Source organism: Phodopus roborovskii, unplaced genomic scaffold, assembly GCF_943737965.1.
Source record: "Phodopus roborovskii unplaced genomic scaffold, PHOROB, whole genome shotgun sequence".
In the NCBI taxonomy this organism is placed as follows: Eukaryota; Metazoa; Chordata; class Mammalia; order Rodentia; family Cricetidae; genus Phodopus; species Phodopus roborovskii.
The window spans coordinates 36,122,707-36,148,673 of record NW_026126511.1 but is presented as its reverse complement, the minus strand read 5'-3'; the positions used below and the strand labels follow the sequence as shown (position 1 = coordinate 36,148,673).

The following is a 25,967-nucleotide window of genomic DNA, read 5'->3' as shown; positions in this document are numbered from 1 at the left end:
ATTGACAATTTGCGCTCTCAGCATTCAATTCCTGCTACCATACCTTTTGCATACAGCTACACTCCCCCTGGCGTGAGGGGCTCTTATCTGTCTGGGACTGTAAGCCCAAATAGAGCCTTTCTTCTGTAAATTGCCTTGGTCATGATGTTTTAATCACAGCAACAGAAAAGTCACTAATACAAGGATGGCCTTGGCTCTGGAGGGAATCTTTGTGGATTTTACTTCAGATTTCCCATAAAGATGGCTTTTATACACACTAAATATGACTGAGGTTGATTACAATTCCCAAAACTGTTATGGCAAAGGGAGATGGAATACTACTGGAAAACCACTACATGACTAACATCTCGACTTGGGAACACCAGTGACCCAAACTCAAGTTTCCTTCTGTGTTTATGAGAAATTCTCTTAGGATACATATTCTTGAACACAAAGGCAAAAAGACAGTAAATGGGATTTGAAGTCACCCCTTGATCTTTCTTTGGAAACTGAAAAAAAAATCTATGAAAAATAATATCTACATAACAACTCCAAAGTCTCCAGGCAGACATAACTTGTTCAAATTTTCATTGATTTCTATTTTACTTCAGTTGAAATTTGTGGATATGCTTTTTTGTTTTTGGCCAACTGTCCTGAAATTCACTAGGCTATAGACCAGGCTGTCCTCAAACTCACAAAGATCCATTTGCCTCAGCCTCGTAAGTACTGGGATTAAAGACATGTGCACAATCCTGGTAAGGCTTTTTCTAGTAATCAACACTGGAATCCAAAGGAATCAGAGTTCCTCGAGGAAAAAATTAAACAACCACTCAACATGATGAACATTCTGTTTTTGATCAAATGTTTCTGAATCCATAAAATCTAATCAAAAATGGCAAGTGGCAATCAAAATTATAAATGTAAGTCTAGAAGAACCTGTGACAGACACTCCCTTAAGGGGTGAATGTTGTTAAAGCTACTGTTCAACCTCTCTTCCATGCTCTCTCTTGATCTGTCTAGTTACTTAAATATAAACTTTAGAAAATAACATCCTGACCACAGAAACTTTTCAGACTTGTGTTAACACATGCTTTATATATATGAACATCTATACAGATATGTGTGTGTGTGTGTTGCATATAGTGAGTCTATTTTCCTACTAATTCAGAGCTAATGCATGTCAGAAACTGCCAATGGCATCTCTCTCTCCTTGTTGGTTCTAGTCAGTCTCTTCCTGAAGCATCACATGCAAATGGAAGCTCAGCTGGACACTAGATGTCTAGCCAGCAGGGTGTATTAGTACAGGGGTACCACTCCCACAAAGGGCCATTACTTTTTCTGTTACTCTTTCCCTATCTAAGTATGGCAGTCCAACAGGCCACCCTGGACACAGGGAAGGTGCAGACATGTTGAAGAAAGAGAATCCAGCCCTGGATGGCTCATCTTAGGAGTATGATAGAAAGAAAAAGAAACGTAACCAGCCATTTCCATTACTAAGATTCTTCCAGTCAAGAAAATAACAAGCAGCAGTGAACTATTTCATTGCACAGCAGAAGCATCAGAAATGATGGGTGGACTAGTCTTGCAATAAAGGTACAGTGTGAATATACATTATCGATTATAACGGGAATGGGACTAAACATATACTGACTATCTCAGCACAACAATTATGCTCTAATAATGACTTTCTTACGTTCTTTCTCCAGTAAGGCATTAGAACCATTATTCTCAACCTTCTTAATGCTGTGACCCTTTAATACAGTTCCTCATGTTGTGGTGACCCCCAACCATAAAATTATTTTGTTGTTGCTTCAAAATTGTACATCTACAACTGTTATGAATTGTAATATAAATATCTGATATGCCAGATATCTGATATGTGACCCCCACAAAGGAGTCACGGCCCAAGGGTTGAGAACCACTGCATTCAAGGGTCAGATGTCTGTGAACAAGATTGACTGCCATTGCTATTAATGGGTTGGTTGGTGTTTGTTTGAAGAATTACTTATTTGATGTGTGAGAGTGTTTTGCCTACATGAATGTATGTGTACCACATGTGTGCAGTGCTCACAGAGGCCAGTAGAGGACATACGATGGTTGGAAACCAAAATGAGTGCTGGGATTGTATCTCAGGTCCTCTTCAAGAGCAGCAAGTGCTCTTAACCACTGAGCCATCGCTCTAGTTCCCATTCTTGGCTTTTTTCATATTTGGGAATGGGATTAGAGAGTTCTACACAATTGTACTTACATAAGAAACCAGAGTCAAGTTTCCAGCATACATTCTAGGTCTCTGTATACACAGTGAGCAGACTGTGGAATAGCACACACCCACAGGACATGAGAAGTCTACATGGAGACACCACGTTCACATAGAGACCCAATTTTAAAGGCACTGCAGCAATATTGTTCACAGCGGCCATTCACGATAACCAAGCACATGTCTGATATACCAGATGAGAAAGAACTATCTTTATAACATTTCCTAATGGCATCAGAAATTGGTTGATGCCCCCATTTCATTCAAGAACCTTAGTTTACAGAGTTCAATAGGTGGGCCAACATTCATATGTGTGCCTTTCTTTCTTTCTTTCTTTTCTTTCTTTCAAACAGTCCTAAGAATAAGTTAGGTGTGATACATTCAAAAGCCAACTAGAGTCCTTGGCCTGTGGAAGCTTACAGGTTTGTTCCACAGTCTGTAGACTTTTCTTATTGTTCAACCTGTATAGAGGCTAGAGGCGCTATTGATCTCCACCTTGGTTTTTTTTTTTTTTTTTTTTTTTTTTTTTTTTTGAGACAGAGTACCTCATAGAATGTGGAGCTTGTTTGTTTGGGTAGGCTGGCTGATGTGTAAGTCCCCAGGATCTGTCTGGCTCCTCTCCCAAAGACTAGGATATAGATGGACATTTATGAGCGCTTTTTCTGTTTGTTTGTTGTTTTGCTTGTTTGTTTGAGCTAATATTAGAGATGGCACGCTCATAACTATCTCCTCTTCCCTGGGGGTTTTAGGCAGCCCCTTCCTCAAGCTTTATAGGCAAATGACAGCACAGAAGCTAGCTGAGCCTTCTGTGCAGGAGGACTAAGGCTAGGGAACACTGAGACACTGAGCTAACTCAGTCCTAGACATTATCAGGCAAGTTACAAGTGTGTGTGTGTGTGTGTGAGAGAGAGAGAGAGAGAGACAGACAGAGATAGAGACAGACAGAGGGAGGGAGACAGAGACAGAGAGAGACACAGAGAGATAGACCGAGAGAGGGAGAGACAGAGAGAGATACCACATGACTACCTTTTTTTTTTTTTTTTTTTTTTTTTTTTTTTGGCATTCCATCTTTTTTTTTTTTTTTTTTTTTTTTTTTTCTGAAAGATAGGTTTTTACTGGTCTGGTATTTGCCACATATGCCAGGCTGACTCTCCAGCGAGCCCTTAGGATTTCCTTGTCACTTCTTCCATAATGTAAGAATTACAAGAACCTAGTCCTGGAGTTTTATTTTATTTTATGAGGATAGGTGTTTTGTCTGAACCATTTATCTATACCACACGTGTGCCTGGTGGTCAGGGAGACCAGGAGAAGTTGTCATACCACCTGGAAGTGAAATTACAGACAGCAGGGAATGGAACCTGGGGTCCCTGGAAAGCAGCTAGTGCTCTTAGCACCAAGCCATCTCTCCAGCCCCTGCCAGCATTTTAAAATGTGTGTTCTAGAAATTAAACTCAGGTCTTCTAAGCACTTTACCAATACAGCCCTCTCTCAAGCTCTATCAGGAAAAAAATTTAATGTTCTCAAAAAAATGTTTGTCTACATAAATATTAAATAAAAGAAGTCTTATATATTATGTACAGTAAAAATATTTATATTCAGGTCTGTAGATATGGCTTAGTGGGAAAACTGTTTGATGAACAATGAAGGCATCATGAAAGCCAGACATAGGGATGCCCATCTTCTCCCAGTGCTTGGGAGAAGAGCCAGGCAGACCCTGGGAACTCACTGACCAGCCAGCCAGGCTCACCAAATGAGCAAGCTCCACATTCTATGAGACACTCTGTCTCCAAAAAAAAAAAAAAAAAAAAAAAAAAAAAACCCAAAAAACAAACAAACAAAAAAAAATAAACCCCAAACCCCTAAGACAAAAAACAAACAAGGTGGAGCTCAATGGAAGAAGATACCTGATGTCCTGATGTCAACCTCCAGCCTCTATACACATAGGCAGGGGTGAGCACACTTTTACACACACACACACACACACACACACACACACACACACACACACACAATTCACAAGGTAAAGTCTAGCTTTTAAAAGCTAATATGAAAAACAAGTACAGGGGCTGGAGAGATGGCTCAGCAGTTAAGAACACTGACTGCCCTTCCAGAGGACCCAGGTTCAATTCCCAGCACCCATACAGCTGCTAGTGACTCCAGGTCCAGAGGATCTGGGCTCCTTCCTCTGGCCTCTGAGGGTACCAGGCATACACGAGGTACACAGACATACATGAAGGCAAAATACCCACAGGGATTAAATAAATAAGAAATAGATAAAGCAACCATTAGGGAGTAAATAAATAAGAAATAAATAAAGCAACCATAAGTCCTTTTGCTTCTTCCTACCCCCTTCAAGGCACAGGGTACCTCCTTGCAGACAGATAACAAGGTGGCATCTATTGGTCTCACCCTTTGATATCACTCATCTAAACACTTTGGCAGGCAAGTTTCAGACAGTTTTTCTGTAAAACAACATGGCACAGTGAAGGCAGGTGAAGTCACAGCCCTAAGGGCTCAGCACATTTACTAGAGCCATCAACAGATGTCTAACCACAGAGTCCAGATAGAAGGTCTAGGGTGAAATGTCCTGCCTGCCACACACAGCAGTCCTGGGTAAGCCCTGAACTCACTACTCTGTCCGAGCCCAGCTAGCCAGACAGAGCCCAGGAAGGCTGCCAACACTGAAAACAGGCATCGCTTTGCACATCAGACACCGCATTTGTACGAGTGTTTTTCTTTTTATTGTCATAGACTGTTAAGATAGACTTTATAAATTGCGGTCGGTAGAGTTGGACCAGTAGGAGCTTTCAGAGTTCTGTGCTAAAGGGGACTAAAGGCCAAGAAAACCTAGCCACAAACAAAAAAGGAGGGGAAAACAAGATTACTTGTCTGACCACAATGAGCTGGGTAAACACCACTTTCTGCATGCCTATAATGTGATATTGCACTCATGTCTGGTATGTGTTACCACTGCATGGGCTGGTCTCTCAATACTGATTGTAGCTAGACAAGAATTGCTTTATGGGTTCACTCAATATCTGCTAGAACTAAAGTTAAGACACAAAGCTACTTCCAGAATGCCTGCTATACCCATCCTATTTTTAGCATTGCCAAGACAAATTAGAAATCTGACTACTCGGCAAATACCGCACACGTCACGTTAACCAGCGACTTTCATCAAGGGGTAATGCGTTTGGTGAACCATTCATTTGATCAGGATAAAGAGTAAATTCTTGGACCTAAGAAAGAAAGGTACAGTGAAATGCCTAGGTTCACAGTTGTACCATATGGATGCCGGTTAACTGTAATGATAAGGATTGGGTAACATTCGTCTCCTTCCTAAAGATCAGGCCTAGGAAGAGCCTGGATCTTAGACCTCTAACATGCACTGGTTACTACAATACTGTGCATATTATACCAGTGTACACCCGCTTATTGTAATAGTTCATTGAGCTTTTAAACGGATTTCATAAATTGCCCATGTTTTCTAAAATGCAAACCCCTATAGCATAGCAAATAAAGTACAAATTCAATGAAATAAAGTCCCACTCCTCGTGAGAACCATAATTATCTGTTAATATAAAAGACTAGGCTCGGGCTGGAGAAACGGCTCAGCCGCTAAAAGCTAGGCTCACAACAAAAGACTAGGCTCTCTCCTCCTCTCTCCTTCCCCTCCTCTCTTCCTCTCAGAGGGACTGTCTCACGATGTAGCTCATGCTAACCTCAAACTCACAATCCCCCTGCCTCAGCTGGGGATTACAGACGTGAGCTGCCATAACCGTGCGCCTTTAATACCAGCAGTAGATTCTTCTCGTCTGGTCTTTGTCCTAGTTTGCCACGCTGTGAACTTGAACCCAGAGCGTCAGCCATACTAAGCACGCTTCATTCCACCCCTAAGCTCCATCCCCCAACCAAGAAGGGCTGTAACCTTTCAACAATGGTAAAGCTCTTTCTTTTCCCCCCAATCCAAACTGTGCTCACTCATTTAAAGTCACTTTATACTGTATTAAATTATATATACACATATTCACAAAGACAGATGATAGCGGCTGAAGCAACATGCCTTCTTGTACTTGCTCCAATGAGATCCATCTTGCTGATTTCTATGCTACTCGGTTTTAATGAATCGTCTCTGAAATTGAGGTGCACGTAGCATCTGTGACGGTCACGTTGTCCACATTTTGTCTTATGCTGATGTGACAAACGAAGTAAGCTGAAAGTTAGTGGTGTCTTACATTGAATAAAATATAGCCAGCCGCACCTTGAAAGTGTTTTCTCTACCTTCATTAGTTTTACAGCTTAGTCGCCCCACCTGGACTTTTAGCTGACACACTTGTAGATCTACTGGCTCCCCCTGGAGAACTAAGCTAGAACTGTACTAGTCAATTAGTAAATCTTAACAAATTCAAGACCCAACAGCATTGAGAATGCTAGGGATATTCTGAGATAACGAGACAAGGCAGGAAGTAGCGGGCTGGACGCCGGGAGGGCTGGCGGGGGGTTCACATGCACACACAGCAGTGAGCACTGGACTCCTACCCAGTTTTTGGTGGAGTCAGAACATTAATTCTGAGGCAGCAGACTTCCCAGGTGGCTGTACTCAGGAAAACCTGACAGGCAGATACGGGTCTCAGCTGAGGCTGATAGCACAGTTGTCACCAACCTCTTCATTCTCGTCTCGCTTATTGCCCAGCCCTCGCAGAAAATGAGAAAGGAGACACACGATTCCCACCTCCCCTATCACCGAGTTTCCTTCTCTGCACACCTGCCTCTCACCACACCCGACAGCTCCCCTGAAGGGACTCCTACAGACGCAGATGGGAAAAGAGCCAACAAGAAATCCCGAAAAGCTAGAACACGGTTTTTAGGTAAAGGATTCAAACTAACAAGGCAATCGCCTACACACTAGAGTCACTTTGGTTTTCCTTCCAGATACACATTCAAATCCCTCCTCTTAAAAGGGAAGAAAAGAGCCAGGCAGTGGTGGTGCACTCTAGGGGCTGAGGCAAGGGGATCTCTGTGAGTTCAAGGCCAGCCTGCTCTACACAGTGAGTTCCAGGACAGCCATGGTACACAGGGAAACCCTGTCTTGAAAAACAAAAAGCAGAAAACAAAGAAAGAAAGAAACTGACCACCACCAACTTCAAAAGATTCCCCTTTAAGATAGCCCCATCAGCAATTTATTAAAACAAACGAACAGAGTCAACAGCGCTTCTCAATTCAGTTACTGTAGTGTCAGCAAGAACCCTTGGCTGAGGGACTTCAGTGCAGACTTACCTTTTGCACGGCCCAGTGAAAGGCTTGTTTCACCCTCCTGCAGGGGTCAGGTAGTGCATCTGTGTCGTCATTCTCCATAGTCGAGTCCTGCAAGCCTGTGTTCTCATGGAGTCTCAGAATTCTATAAATGCAGTGAGTGCTATCTTCTGATATCCTGTTAGGATCCATCTGGGGAGGGAGGATATTAAAGGAATTATGGTTAATGAAATGTAACTCAATAACAAAAGGGTGATGCTTAGAGTTTTATATAATTATATAGAGAGCTTTAGATAATTAACAAAATTACCCTGTAGTTGATGCAAACATTTTTTTTTAAGTGCGCACCCATGCATGTGTGGGTATGAGCACCTAACATGCACATTCGGAAGCCAGGAGTTGAAGTTGGATATCTTCCTCTGTCACACTCCACCCTAATTTTTTGAGATGGAGTCTTTTGAAGAACCTGGAGCTTGCCCCTAGGGGAGACCAGAAAGATCTCAGGATCCTCTAGTCTGTTGCCCATCCCTGGGATTTGTGTGGCAAGTATTTTATTGACCGATCCATCTCCCTTGCCCAAAACTCACTGACTTCTGAATTCATTTTGGTAGTAGCTAACAATCATTCACAATACATGATGCCACATATTCTTAACAGATGCGAATGTGTGTGATTCATGGGGAATAAACTTCTTCATGGACAGTAGAGATATTAAGGATATCACATGTGATGCAAGTAGGTAAGGAAAGACTTGTCATGCTAGACTTGTGGTTCACAATTATAATCGAAAGACTTGAGGAGCTGAAGCAGAAGGATCAGCGTGAGTCTGAGGACAGCTACATAGTGATTTCCAGGCTAGCCTGGACTACAATATAAGGCCCTGTCTCATAAACAAGGATAATAAGACGCGTGCTGCATGTTAGGTGAAAGACATGGGGATGAAGTGCCCATTTGGAGACCCAAAGAGTGGCACCATCATAAATAAGGCAAAACTGGAAGGCAGGGGTGTAACTTCTTTCCCATGCATATCTATTTACCCCGTATTCACAACCAGGATCTTACAAACAGGTAAGGGTGGTGTCTGTCTTCACATCAGGGTGGAGAGGGTACTTGTGCAGGCCATATGGACCAAGTGCTAGGAATGCTAAAGTGTAAGGATTGTCTCATTCAAAACGTTCCCATGGAGTTACTAACAGAACACCACCAAGCATACAAAAGTTTCCAGCCGAGCATCTCTCCATGTTCTTCAAGAAGGTTGCCTTCTACTTCCCCAGCTCCTACAAGGCTCTGCAGCTGCTTTGACCACCAAGGAAGAGGGGGAGAGGGGGGAGGGAGGGAGGGGAAAGGAGGAGAAGGGAAAGGAGGAGAGAGAAAGGGGGGGAAAGGGGGAGAGGGGAAGAGGGGTAGAGAGGGGGGAGAGGGGGTTTGATTTGTTTTTTTTCTTTGATCTTCTTTTTTTGTTTGTTTTCTTTCTTTTTTTGTTTTTTGTTTTATTTGTTTGTTTTGTTTTGTTTTGTTTGTTGAGACAGAGTTTCTCTGTGTAGCCCTGGCTGTCCTGGAACTCACTCCTAGACCAAGCTGGCCTTGAACTTAAAGAGATCCAAGAGTGCTGGGATTAAAGTTATATGCCATCACCACCCAGCTGACTTTGACTGTTTGACTGCTTTAACAACAGCTTCACTTGCCTTCTTTCTTCCAAAAGTCAAAGTATTTCATGAACATCTACCTAACAGTAGCTAAAGAGTAGACTAAATGCAAAGGGAAATTATGTAAGTTTATAACAACCAAAGCGCAGGCAGACCTAACACCAATTTAATTAGATGAAAGAAATCAGAATAAGTTATGCCCTTATTAGTTCGTCCTCAGGAACAAACTAAAAGGTGCCCTCTCCATACTTGTAACTCTTAAATTAGTCTTTTACTAAACATGCACACATGCTTTATTATTCTAGTCCTGCAAATACAAGGATGATCTGGGGCTGAAGAAATGGCTCGGTAGCTAAGAGAACTTTGGTTCCCAGCACTGAAGTCAGGCAGCTCACTGCTGCCTGTGACTCCAGCTCCAAGAGATAGCACCCCACCCCACCCCCCGTTCTGGATCTGAAAGTGCCTGCACACGTGTGTCATACTCCCATAGACACACACACACACACACACACACACACAAATAAATAAAGTTCTAAAATATATAAGGATAATCTGTAAACATGAGTGAGATCTTATCATGAAACAAAATTATTTACAATGCATATTTATTTCATTTATTTTCTTTGGAACAATTAGTACAAGTCAGAGAGTGTGAGTTTTCACCGAAGGGCAGCTATTAATTTTTTTTTAATTTTTTTTACACAAGAGCCTCACTGTACAGCCCTGGCAGGCCTGGAACTCTCTATGGCAATCAAGCTAGTCTGAAACTCACAGGGTCCAGCTTGCCTCTGCCTCCCTTGTCCTGAGATTAAAGGTGTGTACCACTGTACCCAGCTCAATCAGACTTTTAAAAAAGGCTCGTGTCAGTCAATAAGCATCCTATAAAAGCAGACATGTCAGGGCACTTGCTATGAAGGTCTGGGTTCAGACCTCAGGAAATCAGGATTCTGCAATGGCTTATTACCAGACAAGAGCTGACTGAAGGGACCGTGTGGCATTAGGATGCCTGGAGACCCTGCACAAAATCCATTCCGCTTGCATTCTACAAACTAAAGGTCTCCTAACAGAAGCAGCAGCCCGGCACTGAGCACTGCCAATACTCAAGGAGCCACTAATCACCAGCATGGGCTCACAGGCGTGTACTGTAACTGGGTCCAAGTTCATTGTCTCGGTATTAAACTCCAACAAGTGAAGCTTTAAAATGTCAGATACACCTCCCATCTACTCCTCAGAGAGGGTGAGACCTCCCATGGGGAGTCAACAAAGTCTGTCACTTCATGTTGAGCATGCCATTTTTTTTTTTTTTAAATTTGTATCAAGCCATGGACCGTTATTACCTGGTGCAATATTGTGCTATGTACTCAATCTTGGCCAAGGGGCATTTTAATATCAGAATAGCTATATGAATTTGTGTATCTAACACTTTAAAGCTTCACTCTTTGAAGGTGGGGGAAGTGGGAGGAGGGGGAAGGGGGAACTAGGATTGGTATGTAAAATAAAAAAGGATTGGTTAAAATGTGTGTGTGTGTGTGTGTGTGTGTGTGTTCAATAAGTACAAGAAAAGCATACAAGCTTGTTAATTAATAAAAGTAAAAATAAGATCACAAAAATGTGGCATCAAAGGCTGTCCTTTCCCGCAAAAAAGAAAGGAAGACAGAAAGAAAGAGAGAGGGGGAGGGAGGGAGACAGGAGAGAAGGAGGAAGGAAGGGAGGGAGGGAGGGAGGGAGGGAGGGAGGGAGGGAGGGAGGGAGGGAGGGAGGGAGGGAGGGAGGAAGGGATGCCAGTGATAAGCCCTCACCCAATTTTATGGAATGCCTACGTTAAAGTCAATTGTTGAATCTTTCTTCAAATGCTTCAAAATTGCACTTGAACCACTACTCACATCTCCAAACCTCATCAATTACTGTGACAAAGGAACTCATGATTATTCAGCAAAATTGACTTTGAATTGTCCATTTATCTACCTCCTTAAGTATGACAAGTTAGAAATCAGATGTGTATCTCTAACCAGATGTGTGTTCTCCTTGAGGTGCCCAGGCAAAGAAAGGCAAGAAGCTTGAGAGGTTCAAGGCCAAGCGCACGGTGAGGGCGGGCCGTCCAAGCAAAGCAGGTCTGGAGGACGGTTACTGGGGGAACTGCACCAGTGCTCAGAGTAACCAAACGTATGGCTCTCCCACCCAGTAGCATCTTTGGGGTACACAGCAGTCTGGATAGAGGATTGGCATGGTTGAAAGTACCAGATATTTGCTACTTTATATTTGCATAATAGTACATCAGAAATGGAGAGGTGTGTAGGGTGGCAAATCTTTTGAAAGGCCTATCAGCCAATTAAGTCAGTCAGGCACTGTGTTAAATGCTGGGGGTAGTGGTGGGGACTGAACAAACAAGCACCCCGTCTTCCTGGATGGCACATCAGCTGCATTCCACAAAAGAACCAGTCACACCTACATGTGTGCCTGCAAACACCAACGAGCATCTGACTTTAAATGGATCTCGTTAGGGCTGGGAAAGTAAGCACACACTGGAGGCCCTGTCCCAGTAACACACACACACACACACACACACACACACACACACACACACACACACGGGGCTTTGAAAATGCACCTATCAGATGATCAGATGATGCTGTGGCTAGGAAATGAACTTTTCTTTTCTTTGTGAACTTCCTTGAAACTGATCATTCTTTCATAGGGTTGGGTGAAGCAGGATGCTTGACATTTGGGCTGCTTCCTTATCGGGTTTTCAAACACACTGCCTGCCCACCTCAACATCAGATTTGCAGTAGTGACTGCTGTCCTGGGTGATAAGCAGCCTGGGAGGCTGCCATGTGCACAGGGAAAGGGAGCAGGGTTTAAAAACAAAATACATAAAAGTAAAGAATTGTAGATTGAGCCCTTGTGTGCCAGAACCCACCTTCAACAATTATTCACACATGGCCAGAAATCATGCTTTGTATAAGCTACGAGACCCCCTACACCTTCACACATTTCTATCAATTATTTTGGAACATCTTCCAGACATCACAGCATTGCATGTGTAAGGCTTTCTGAATGTATCTCTTAAGCGATTAGGATTCCCTTAGGTACCAAGTGTGGATACCACACTCAGTGATATGCAATCAGAATACTCAAATTACTCAAATACATGTGTTTTTCCTAATGCTATGCTAGTAATGGAGACAACCCTTTTAACATGTAGTTACAGAGCTGGGTTCAGAATAATAACTAAAATATTTCCAGTAAGTCTTAGAGAAAATGGATCTTTGCAGTGATTGGGGACTATAGGTATGGTACACTCTGTGTATTTAATCCCAGCACCACAATACATAAACCAGACATGGTGGTGCATCCTGCAGACCTAGCTCTTGGGAGGTGTGATATCCTTGGCTACATGACAAGTTTGAGGTCATCCTGGGCTACATGTAACCCTAGCTAAGAAGGGAGGAAGGAAAGGAGGGAGAGAGGGAGGGAGGGAGGGAGGGAGAGAAGGGGAAAGAGAGAGGAAAGAAAAATTGTGCCCAGAAATCTGATGGCATTAAATTCTCCAAAGGAAAATCATCTGGCTTAGCTTGACATCTCACATGTTTACTTTGGGAAAATGTTTCATTGTTATTCTTGTGCGTTGGATACTATTGTGTGATGGATGGAAGATGACAGACATGTTAGGCCACCCCACTACCACAGAAATCCTTCAGGAAAGTTGAACAAGAGCCTCACTGGTGACTCCTTGCTCCACAGTCATGCCGAGTCCCAGGGTTCCTGGCAAGCTAAGGGTCCATAGAACATGTTCACTCCAGGCTTCTTTCTGACCTCAATGTTCCCTTCACCATCACTGCTGGGAAAAGATGTTATGACCCTATCTAGGAAAAAAAAATAGAACACCCAGACTACTGCATCTTCAGGCCTAAAATCCCTTTGCAAAGAGTGATAATATCCTCTTACTGGAAGCATACCCTATCCCCCTGGCACCACACACACACACACACACACACACACACACACACACAGGGACTGCACATACAGTGATCTTAAGTCAATCCCATAGCTTTCAATAGTGCAACACACTATGCGGGTTCTCCATACACGTGCATTAAAATGCCAGATGGCAGTAGACAGCAGATAAGTTGCTCCTCATTGACCCCCTATACCCCAACAAAGGGGGAAATGTTTGCTCACTTTCATAAGCATTTGTGTGACTTCTATCACCATCAAACCACCCGAAACTTGTCTGGGGAAGAAAATCTCAACAGGTAACAAGTGTGATTATTAACATGGGTTTGCAGAAGTACTGGTTTATGGTCTTTCTATTTTTGCATTAGCGGGTAACCACAACAGTGGTATAAACTGCAAACCAGCAGATCTGAATAATTAACAAAATGTAGGATCCAAAGAACAGTTCAAGACTTTGACACGTGTCAAAAACCTACACAACCCAGGCGATGGCACATTGCAATGCATCCACTTTGGATTAGTAATCACCTTCGATTCTGGAAACAAACGAAGTCCAAACCCAACTTTCTTTTCCCATAAAAATATGCACAGTCAGCCCCCCACTTCCTCTGAGAAAGAGTTCATAGTACCAGACAAGAGTATTTGAATGAATCCAACCAACTGCTCTGCAATTTCCAAGAAAACACAAGAGCACAAACCACCAGAAAGCATAATATTACAAATTTACCCCTTCCTCTCTCTTCCATCTCCCCGCAGTTCAGCGTGGGGCTTCTTCCTCTCTTCAAAGGTTGGTTACTGGCTAGATTGCTGTCAGGGCTGTACACACACACACACACACACACACACACACACACACACACACACACACACACACAGGCACCTTCCTGCCTCTGTGCACCTCAGAGACAGGCACAGTGGGGCTGTCCCTTCACCCTCAGAGCCTGAGCTCCAGAGAGTTGCAAAGCCCCAGCCCTGGGACCGGTATATTTGGTAGATGTGTCACTCTGAGAATCTGGAGACATGAATTTTCACCCCCAGGTGCTCCAAGGACTAGTGGCACCTTCGCACTGGGTTCCCAGAACGCCAGAAAAGGCCAAGCAGACACAGTCAGTTAGCACGTTGGGAAAGCACTCACTTTTTCCCTAAATGGGTTAAGGTAGCTTCTTAACTCCAAGTGCGAAATGCCAGGTGGGGAGAAAGCATGAGATCACTCGCACAAAAGGGGAGCGGCCAATGCTGCTTCTGGGGGGAAATTCAAACCCATCCTCTACCAGAACCAGAGTAGCTAAACTTCTACATGCTGCCCTGCGGGAGGGGAAGTGCGGGTGAGCCTGGCTGGAGCCCCCCTCCCAAGTGCCCTTCCTTGGAGGGTCGCTTTCCCCTCCCGAAATAGGCCAGATCCCAAGAGTCCAGCCCGGGGGCCAGACTCAGTTTCCCGGGCAGAGAACAGGACAGAGAAGGCAGCTACTCACCTGCGCTCGAAAGTACAGGAACAGAGCGACACTGCAGACCACCTGGCCCAGCCCCAGCCCCAGGAGGCCCAGGAAGGTGGATCGGGAGGCCGCGGGGGGCGGCGGCGCGGCGGGTGCTGAAGGCGCGGGGTGCAGCGGACCCTCGTGCGGGGCGCCGGGGCAGCCGCCCATCTCCTCCGAGCCGCGCAGGTACTTGCTGTAGTCTCGGCTGGCCCGGCGCATGGCGCGGCGCCCGTTACTCGGGCGCCCTGCTCCGCGATCGCTCTGTCCTTCCCGGTTTCCCGCCGCTAAGAACGGGTTCACCGAGGTCTTGGCAGTGACTTCCCTGGGTGCGGGAAAGAGGGCAGGGTACCCAAGGCAGCCCTAACTCTTATAAACCTCGTGGAGAGGGCTGGCCTCGAGAGCCAATCAGCCCCAGGGAGGCTGCCTCTTCCACTCCCACTTCAAGCCCTCCTTCCTTTCCTTCACCCTCCCCCTCTTCCTCACTCTCACCAACCAACCTCCTCCCTCCCCAGAAAGGCCCTCTGAGGTGGAGGCTGTGGGTGGGTCCCGTGGTTCCTGGCTCCCTCAGCTTGTCCATCCTCAGTTTGCATCACTGGGCCTCAGTTTCCTCCGTAAGACATAGAGAGTTGGCTTCAGTGAACTCCTCCGAAGCGCTTTCCTGTCCACCACTCTCTAAATTTCAGATGAGGCCTTCCTCAAGGATCCTGAGGTTTGGCCTCTGCTATGCTTCCAAATATAGCCTCTCGGGGATATTGGGAAGACTTGGGGAAATTCTAGAACTCCCGCTAAAATCCCTCCCTCTCTCTTAAAATTGACTACTTGAGGCAGGTTTTGAATGATGCTGCAATGGGCCTATAGGCGCCCATATGAGAGGGAAGTGGGGAAAGGGGAGGGGACGACGACAGGAGAGAGGGGAAGAACTGGATCAAAAAGGAAGGGTAAGGGGGTGCAAAGCTGTAAGCAGGCTTCCCAGGAAAGAGCTGGTGCCAGATCAAATGGCAGAGTTAAGCTTCAGTGATTAAGAAATCCTAATGTTGAGGGCCCAAGAGATGGCTCAGCAGGTTAAGAGTCTTGCAGCAAATCTTGATGACCTGAATTTGACCAGTGGAATCTTCATTGCAGAGGAAGAGAACCTACTTCTGAAAGATGTCCTCGGACAACCCCCACCCCTGCATGAGCGCGCGTGTACACACACACACACACACACACACACACACACACACACACACGCACGCACGCACGCACGCACGCACGCACGCAAATTTGTTGTTGTTTTTATTTCTTTAAATTCTCCCTATGAAGATTTAGCTGGCCTGAAGCTTGCTATATGGACCAAACTGACCTCAATCTCATAGAGCTCATTCTGTCTGGGTCTCACCTCTGTTTCTGCCTCCCGAGTTTTGGGATTAAAGGTGTGTACCACTTACACAGGCAGAATAAATGTATGTTTTTTTAAAAAAAACATTTTTCAAGTTGTTCTTGTTTAATGTCTTGATTCAAAATTATGCCCCTCAGGAAGAAACACTAGATTTCATACAAATCCTGATACAAGTTCAAAGTGTCTGATACATGTTCAAGAGTGCAATGCTGCCTAGCAAGCTTAGATGTGTCCACCTTCTTTAGTTGTTCATTTCTGTCTGCCTAGTTGTCTGATGGTGGACATTTCTACAGGGGTGGTGTATCACTGGAGACCTGGCTCTGAGTGAGTGAGGGATGCTTTCCCACTTGGCTACATTAATACCCATTGTTCCTTGTATTCTTTTAATGAATCTCTTATCCAGGGTCAATTTTGAGCACTACATATCAGTCATATGGAAAGTATCAATTCACTGTCCATAGAGCTTCTAGTACTGACAATGGATGTCACAACACCAAAAGCCTAAATCGTGTGTGTGTGTGTGTGTGTGTGTGAGAGAGAGAGAGAGAGAGAGAGAGAGAGAGAGAGAGAGAGAGAAAGAGAGAGAGAGAGACATTTTTGTTGAATCATTAAAATCTTTGGTGGTTGGGAAAGGAGATCACTCTGACAGAAGTTTCTCAAAGCATGTCTTTTCCCCCTTGAGAGCTTGAGTTGTACCATTAGCAGCGAATAGCTTCAATTGTTCTCAAACTGACAAGTGAATCTTGTTCCTTTTGCAGAAGAGCCAAGTTTACCTGTGTTGTGATCAGCTTGCAACCCAGGCATCGATGCTTCTGCAAGACAACCACCTCATTCTATAGCGGAAGGGATCCCATGCGTACTTCCCATTTTGCCCTTAGAGAAACATTGCTCTCTTAGATGAAAAGTGCTTGTTGGAAAGTCATACACAGTACAGGTAGTTTTAGTAGACATGGGAAATACTCAGGCAAAAGAAGGTTTTGAAAGTAGTAAAACTTGAGGATTATAAAGCAAAAGAGAAAGACCTGTCATCCAGGAAAAGGAAATGACTCATGAACAAGTGGGGAGGTTAGAATTGAGAAACACTAAGCCATGGGCCACTGTTGGGAATCCCTCTCTAGCTCACCTCCACATTCTTTAGCAACCAGGGTTGCCAGTCATCCCCCTTAGGCCCTAGTGACTGCTTCTCCTGGTTAACTGGTACAGAGACCCAGCTTTTGAAAGCATTTAATATGCTGCTTTCAAGTCTACCTGGCAGAATCCATCAGATCTTGAACTGTCAGGACCACAAACATAGAGGCTAATTTTCCACAAACCTGCTACAGGCTGAGACAGCCAGGTTCCATCTTCTATTTACTGCACTCCTTATTCAGTTTTCAGCAAAAGAAAAGTTTCTGTGACCAAGATCAATACGTATTCAAATGTGTATTCTATCTTCAGCAGCATCCAAATGTGACAAGTTTAAAGTAAGAGAACACTTGGTTTCAAATAGAACCATACTGGATGACCCAAGGACTGATTTGAGGTTGGATTTGAGAGATGACAAAGTGTAGGCAGATAAGCGTGCTAGAAAGAGGTGCAAGCACCTATCCAAAGGATAGCTTTTGGTGTGAAGATACAGTCCATCATGGCAGGGAAGACAGTGGTGTGTGAGGCCAGCTGGCGGCATTGTATGCATTGTCAAGATGCAAAGAGAAATATGGATGCTGGTGCTCATCTGGATTTCTCCCTTTTACACAGTGCATGGCCCCAGCCATCAAGGGAAGGGCCTGGAGTTAAGAACAAGGTTCATGCAGCCTAGAAAAAAGCATCCAAAGGCAGTATTAAACACACTGACTGGATAGCCCCTGTTCCTCCTATCTACCCAACAAAGGCAATTCACTTACGCTTTTGAACACTCCCTGTTAAGATAGGCATGGAGCTAGGATTATCAGCATCATAGAATTATGGGAAGGCCTAACTTAGTTGATATAGACAGTGTGTACTATGCTGGCCATTGTTATTTGGTAATAGGCATGACTTGATGTATGCCCAGCAACAGCAGTGGGCGAGGGGTGAGAGGATGATTTGGTGATTGGGTGAGGCCATAAATCAAAGAAAAGATGCCAGAAAGATTTAGTGATGCTAGAGAGGACAGACATAGAAAGATCACACTTAACAGCATTTCTGGTATTCTCTTACCCATATCCTACATACAGAATTCGTAGATTTCTTCACATCTACTAGCTTCTGATCTATCTTTTCATTGCATTGTTTGGATAGATTTGATATGTATGTGTTGTCTTTGAAGTAAAAATAAACAAATATTTTGAGAGAGGAGTGGAGAATCTGCTATTGTAAGGCAATGGTTGAAATGATCACGGAGGGTAAGAGGTCTTGTGATCTTCTAGCTCCCTAGACTTCCTGACTACTGCCAATAGAGATATGTGTGCCTTCCTTCAGAGATAGCACTTCTCTCTGAGCCACTCAGACCCCAAAACTTCCAAATGACGCTCCCTCTAACAGCAAGAAGCAACCAGACAGAAAATAATGGTCCCTATCCTTTATATATAAAGGGTCAGGAATAAAGGAAATCCCCCACTTCAAAACCAGGGCCATAAAACAAGCCTAAGGCTTCAAGAAACCTGCAGCCAAAGGCATTCCAGAAAGCAGCCACAAACTTCACACACCTGGGTGCCAGGAGATGCAGAAACAAACAATTTGACTCATCTCCTTCTCTATAGTTGATCAATGAAGGAGGAGAATGAGGAGGAGGAGTATTCCTTCCTCACTTTCAACGCAAATATATAATAATAATAAAAATAAATTTTCAGACCTGTCATATTCTAGTGTACCTTTGGCTATTGAGATGTAGGATTTGAGGGTGCCAACCTCTCAGACCAATATAGTCTGCTTTTGCCATTTTGAGGTGGATTCTATCATTGTTTTATAATCCTTCATTGATTTACTGATTCTAGCAGCCCTCATAGCATTGGTTCTAAGGCCTAAGACGCAGAGAGACTTAACAGATTCCAGCCAAAAATCTAAGAACTAGTGTTACTAAAGACTGGAGAAGGCCACTTTGCCAGCAAATATGACCAAGCAAGGAGAACTGGTCCTGCTTCCACCCTGTTGTTCTATTGGATCTCTCCATAGATCGGATGGTCTGCACCCAGCCAGGGGAGGGCGATCCATTTTACAAAATCTCCTGATTCACATGTTCCTCCCTTCCAGAAACACACTCATAGATCCGTAGATCTGTGCAGTCCTGTCTTAGCATCCCAGAGTCCTACCACATTGACAAATAAAAATTAAGCAGCATCCACTCTGTTTGGAAAAGAGTATTTTATAGTCTAAATTTGGTGGAAAGAAACAGTTATCTTTGATGTTCTTATGCTGGGCAGTTTAAGAAAAACTTTCCTGAATTATTTATCACTGTTCCTTGTTTTCTATACTTCTATCTACTCATGCTACCCAAGCTGTCTCTCTTCTTCAAAGATGAAGCATTTTGGCTGCATTACAAGAGTTTTCCTGCTAGTTGCATCTGATTAGAAAGTCCAAAAAATTGCCTCTTTCTTCCCCTGAATACATAAAGGGGGAAAACTGGAAATTTTCACCTGACCTTCACAGCAATATCAATGTTCTCTTAAGTCCTTTATCAAACTGAATATGAAAGCCACTGAGTGTGAACATCCCTGTGAGACATGTTTCTCTGGAGAAGGCTTTTGTTAGATGCTGTAAAAGGTGATGTTACATCATCATGTTTGATGAGGTCAGTAAGAACTTTCCATCAGAGTATCGAATTTTTCAGGTTCCTTACATCGTTGTTAGAAAAAATGGGACTGAGAATTCTGCTGACAACTAAGAGCCTGCTTGATGGCTCCGGATGACAGACTGTGTGGTGTGTTTGTTACTCCACAAATAATAATGAGATCACACTATGAAACTTACTCCAAAATGGCCTGTGTATGTGTTCATCTGTTTATTTATTTGTTCATGATGAAATAGTAATTTCTGATGGAAAAAGAAAAATGAAGGAAAATGGTGATTTCTTGAACTCTAGTAAAGGATTGAATATTTATTATAACACAACCCTTTTCTGGTTAAAATTGTGTCTAAAAAAGACTATTATAATAATTCAACTGCTGTGTTCTTTATCTTCCATTTGTTCAGCTCTTCTCTCTTCAGCAGATACATTCCCTTTTCCTCTCTCCTCTGTAGCAAGGAGGCTGATCTTCATCACCTGTGCTATCCCCATCCCTGCTCCATCCCCAACCCTGCTCCATCCCCATCCCTGCTCCATCCCCATCCCTGCTCCATCCCCATCCCTGCTCCATCCCCATCCCTGCTCCATCCCCATCCCTGCTCCATCCCCATCCCTGCTCCATCCCCATCCCTGCTCCATCCCCATCCCTGCTCCATCCCCATCCCTGCTCCATCCCCATCCCTGCTCCATCCCCATCCCTGCTCCATCCCCATCCCTGCTCCATCCCCATCCCTGCTCCATCCCCATCCCTGCTCCATCCCCATCCCTGCTCCATCCCCATCCCTGCTCCATCCCCAACCCTGCTCCATCCCCATCCCTGTGCTAACCCCATCCCTGCTCCATCCCCATTCCTGCTCTATCCCTATCCCTGTGCTCTCCCCATTGCCTGTGTTATCCCCATTCCCTTTACATGACTCTGCTGAACCAGGGCTGACCAACAGCAGCAAGTGGGAGGCAGTGGTCCAAAAGGCAAAGGGAGAAGGAAAGTAAGGTCTTGATTCTCTCTCATCCTAATTCCCAGCCTCAGAGATAGTTCATGGCTGAATTGCTCACATCCAGCCTTTCGTCCTGCACAGCTCTGGCAACATCTTTGTCTCTCTTTATCATGTTGGGCCAAGGAGTGTGTATTCATCTCTTATTGCACAAATAACAAATTTAGTAACTTAAAAATAACAAAGAAATGTATTATCTTGAAGCTCTGGAGGTCAAAAGTCTGAAATGTCTCTGCTGGGGTTGGGGGGGGGCTTGCCTGTTTTGTTTTGCTGGAGTCTTCGGAGGAGAGCCCCTTCTCTTGTTCTTTGTTTGTTTGTTTGTTTTTCGTCTTCTAGCCTCTACCTACATTCTCAGCACAGGGGTCCCTTTGAAGCTCATCAATGCAGTCTCTGACCTCTATTTCTGTCCTTACATATTCTCTCTGACTCTCCCTCTTATAAAGAGCCCTTTGCTAACACTGCACCCACTCAGACAATATGGCTTTATACCCTGATTTCAAGACCCCTTAGCTTTAGTATATATAATTATATGTATGATATATGTATATAGTAGGGGCCTTGGATATGGACGTTGGATATGGAAAGCATTACTCTGTCTCCTGCAGTATAAGAAACATCCATTGGGAAACAGGCTCTGGGAGTGGCGGAAGCATGGGGACACCTACCTGACTGATCCAGGCTGTGGACTCACGTCTCCACAGACAGCAGGGATGGACAGGCAAAGATTCTGCTCTCATAGCAACCTTATTGCAATTTTGGTTAATCCTCCCCATCACTGACCTCTGCCTCATACCCTTTGCTCTTCGCCACAGGAACCTGTCCCAGACCTTCTTCCCAACCCCTTCTTGAGAATATGAACCACAGAGTGAGCTAATCCAGCATGATGACTAAAAGTTCTGTGTAAAACTATTTCAGCTCATGTTGGAAGATGGATGGCCCAGAGACAGATTTCAACCTTAAAGTTGTCCTGATCAGCTTCAAGCAGTGTCTCAATGAGGAGGAAGAGGTACTATTGGACCACTATATCGACAGCTGGAAGGGGCTAGTCAGGTTTCTGAATAGCCTGCGTGCTGGCTTCTCATTCATTTCCAAGGATATGGTCTCAACGCTGCAGATAATGGAGCACCTGAGGAACAGCCCACAGTATGAACACTACACTAGCTTGCAGTCCATGGTAGTCTATGAGGTGGGCAACAAGCTGGTGGACGTAGATCGCCGCTCCCATTCCCGATACCCTAACTCAGGATGCTGGACTGTGCTGCGCCTACATCTAGCTCTGCGCTGACTACAGATGTTCCTGGAGGGCCTGCGCACCAGCCCTGAGGATGCTCGTACCTCCACACTCTGCAGTGATGCCTATAATGCCACACTGGCTGCCTATCACTCCTGGATCATACGTCAAGCTGTCACTGTAGCCTTCTGTGCCCTGCCCGCATGCAAGGTCTTTCTCAAGGCCATGAATGTGGGGTCCTCTGAGTAGGCAATGGAGATGCTGGAAGAGGCACTACCGTTCACTGAGCATGTGTATGATGTCTCCCAGAAGCTCTATGCTGAGCACTCTCTGTTAGACCTGCCCTAGTGGCAGTGCCCATACCATCTGGGCTTCCCCTGCTCAGAACTGAGCTTGGGTAACCTGGGACTACTCCCACAGCAATGCTTTCTGGATGCTACTGTCACTCCTGAAAGCTTGTTAAGAGCCACAGGCTGGTGGGCAGCTGAACCAAGTTGAGGTGGATACTAGTCATGCTCTTGGTCCAGGATGAGACAACTGAACTCCAGCTTTGTCCTCTACTTTAGTTATGTGTGTGTTCAGTCAGGCCTTATTGAGATGCAGATGGCAAATGGAGAAGATGGGGAAGGAGGGTCGTGTTCTACCTCCCAGGTGTGGAATATGAAATGGTGTGAGGAAACAGGACCCTGGAGCTGAGGTTCTGTGTCCCCCAAAGTCAACATGCCCAGCCAATGTGTATCCTTCCCTTGCCCATCTTGAGCCCGAGACGTGGATTCACTGGTGCCAGGCAAACAACCCCTGGGCCTGTAAGCCTGGGGGCTCTTCATATTACAAAAGCTGTCCTTGGGTAAGATGAGGTTCTTTTGGCCATGGCATGAGTACTGAAGATGTTTCCCTGCCCTTCACCTGCCTCCTTGTCAGCCTCCAATATCAAACAGGCCCTTGTGTCCCTGGGAATGGAAACTGTCTGAAATTGCTGGCGAGACCTCCCTAGGCAAGCCTGCTCTGGTCAGTGCAGCCTGCCTTGCGGCTTCTGTGATACGGTAGCATCACTGTTCAGATGGTGGCCTCCCTCCTGCAGTGGTGCTCTTGCAGCACAGGCACCCCTAGACTCTAAGATGTCAATAGTAATTGACCAACCCATGCCTCTCTCTAGTCAGCCTTGTTTGCTGCTCCTGTCACCATGATACTCAGGTGACTTGGATAGGATATGACTTTGTGGAAGGAGGTTGGGCCCCCTTGTCTGGCTGACAGATGACCATACCCAGCATGGTTGACACCCAGTGCATAAGACCCTAACCTCTCCCACTGGGTCTTAATGTTAAACCCTAGGACAGTGTCCCCAGTATAGGTGATGTGTATAAATGCAAACTTTGGGACTATGATATATATATATATATTATTTCAACATAAATAAATTACAGCTACGTGGAAAAAAAAGAAAGAAACATCTATTGTTTTCTTGTTCCTGGGTTCATCATGATTTCTTATTAATTTGCTTAACCCTAACCAAAGCTCTTCAAAGTCCCTTCAGTTATATCCTTTTTCTTGAAGGTAATTAGTGTGATATGTAGTTGGCCTTCTGTATCTATGAGTTTCACATTATTGCCTTCAACTAATCATGAATGAAAAATGTTCAAGAAAAGGAAGTCTAGAAAGTTCCCAAAAGAAAAACTTGACTTTGCCACATTAAGTACTATGAAGAAATGTATGCGAAGTTATGTAAGTGCCATATGAGCATTGTAATATAAGTGATACTACACTCATCTAGAGGTTATTTAAAGGCTTTAGGAAGGTATATATGGAGTGTATATTGTATTATTCCATCCTGTATAAGGGTCCTGAGAGTGTCTACATAGTAAACAATGACTGTACTTGCTAAATTAGAAACAAATTACATCTGATTTATGAACTTTAACTTGTGCATTGAAATACACACATATTAATATGTGCCTTTGTGGTAATAACAATTTCAAAAGATTATAGTATGATAAATAATAAGTATCTTACCCTGGAGGCTGGGTCAGCCCAAGCAAACTTAATACCCTGCTTTACTTTGCCCTTCACACTTTGATCATTTTGTTTCTCTGAGCATTTCTGCCCCTTCTATTCTCAGACCCAAGCTGGTTTGCTCACTGAAGTCCCCGTGAAAAATCTCTCATTGCTTTTGATTGATTTGTTTAGTAGTTTGCTTATTATGTATGCAGTGTTCTGTCTACACGTATGCCTGCACACCAGCAGAGGGCACCAGATCTCAGTACAGATGGTTGTGAGCCACCACGTGGTTGCTGAGAATTGAACTCAGGACATCTGGAAGAGCAATCTATATGCTTAACCTCTGAGCCACCTCTCCAGCCTAAAACCTCTCATGTGTATCTAGCCTCCCAAATAGTCTATCCAACATTCCCATTGCTCTTTACAAACAATGTGTTCTTACTACATTCCCTTCAGCTAACAACTAAAATAGTATGATATGACAAGTTAATGCTGATTTATGTCAATGGGAACTCAAACAATGCTTTAGGTTGATGTTCTGAAGATGTATTTCCTTAACCATAAAGGTATATATGCTTGTAATTGAAAGTTATCAGAAACAGGGTGCACTTCATTCACACTGTGACCAAAAAAAAAAAAAAAAAACAAAAAAAAAAAAAAACTGACAAAAGAAAGGGGTTTATTGGCTCGCAGTTTGAGGGTTCTGACCATCCTGACAGGGAGAGATGGCGGTGGGAGGTGGTGACAGGTGGTTGCAGTGGGAATGTCAGATGACTGGTCACACTGTCTGCAGCCAGGAAGCAGAGAGATAAAAGCTGGTGTCTGGCTCACTTTCCCTTTAGTTATTTATTTATTTAGTCTTGGGCCCAAGTTCCTGGGACTATGCCACACACCTCCAGGATGTGTCATTCCACCTCAGTTAGACCTCTCTGGAAACACCCTCATATATCCACTCAGAGGTTCATCTTCTACAGGATTCTGAATTTCACCAGCTAGATCATTGTGGTTAATCATCATACCAGAGAAAAGCAAAGAGGAACAAGAAGAGGCAGATACTTCTTAGTTGTACAAGAAAGAAATTTGCCTGTCCATAGTTCTGTGTCTCTTCATGCTTAGTAATGAACCTTGATAGTAATGTCACTGCTAGGTCTCCAGCAAGCAGCCTTATAGGATAGCTTTTAAATGACTATGAATTCCATTTTATTTGGAAAGAAAAATACTATCAGAAGTGTTGGACCTTTGGAACAAACTTTTGAGAAATATTGAAATCAGGGAGATTATTATTGTTTCTGAAAATAATCAAGTCATATCGAAGTATCTCCTTTTATTTGTTCCCCAATTGTTTCTCAATCTATGTGCAGTTCAGCTTCGCTTATGAAAAATCAGCTTGTTAATGTTTCCTCTGTCCTATTCTTTGAAACTCCTGTTGTAAATCATAGGAAGCCTTCCCTTCTTATTGTTATTACTTTCCTTTATCATTCCTTACATTCATGAATGTGTCCTTTATTTAATCTTCTACCATAGATTTTGTTTGAATTTGCAGATGTTTCCTTCCCATTACTTGAGTCATCTGCTCGTTTTGAAAATGCAGACCTGAGTTTCTCTCTTTCCTTTTGTGATTATAAGGATTCAGGCATTACGCGGGCCTGCACCTGTCACCTGGCAGAATGCACTCAGGCAGTACCCTGGTCGGCCCAGGGTTCCATGGAGGTGCAAAGGACCCCTTTAAGAGAAAGATCCCGCCCACTTAATGGTATTTCTGCCTGCTCATGTCTTTCCCACTCCTCACTTTCCACTCTCCCCTCTCTTTCCTGCTGTTCTCCTGGGGCAAACCGGACTTTCCCTGTCTCCCTCCTCTCTGCTGTATCTCTCTTCGTCTCTGTGTCTCTTTACCTCTTTTCTCTTCCTTTCCCCCTTCCATCTCTGTTCTGGGTTAGCCAACACCTACCCCGCCCTTCGCTCCTTTTCCCAATAAACTCACGGTGAGTTTGTTGAGTTTTGTGGTTCATGTTTCATCGCCTGCAGCAGCTGCAACAAAACAACAGCGATGCTTTCCTGTATCTCA

The 25,967-nt window shown here is 44.2% G+C and overlaps 1 protein-coding gene and 1 pseudogene across 1 annotated transcript in view; one reads left to right on the top strand and one right to left on the bottom strand.

Annotated features, from left to right (window-relative positions):
- Nucleotides 1-14,830, bottom strand: part of Tnfsf11 (TNF superfamily member 11) — a 30,447-nt gene extending 15,617 nt beyond the window's left edge. The window contains exons 1-2 of the mRNA XM_051195772.1: nucleotides 14,562-14,830; nucleotides 7,514-7,681 (exon numbers count right to left, since the gene is read on the bottom strand). Coding sequence (XP_051051729.1) covers nucleotides 7,514-7,681; nucleotides 14,562-14,783 — 390 coding nt within the window. The 5' untranslated portion in view covers nucleotides 14,784-14,830. The remainder of the gene's footprint in view (nucleotides 1-7,513; nucleotides 7,682-14,561) is intronic.
- Nucleotides 14,831-21,594: 6,764 nt separating this feature from the next.
- Nucleotides 21,595-22,324, top strand: LOC127230482 (ceramide-1-phosphate transfer protein-like; annotated as a pseudogene).
- The last annotated feature ends 3,643 nt before the right edge of the window (nucleotides 22,325-25,967 follow it).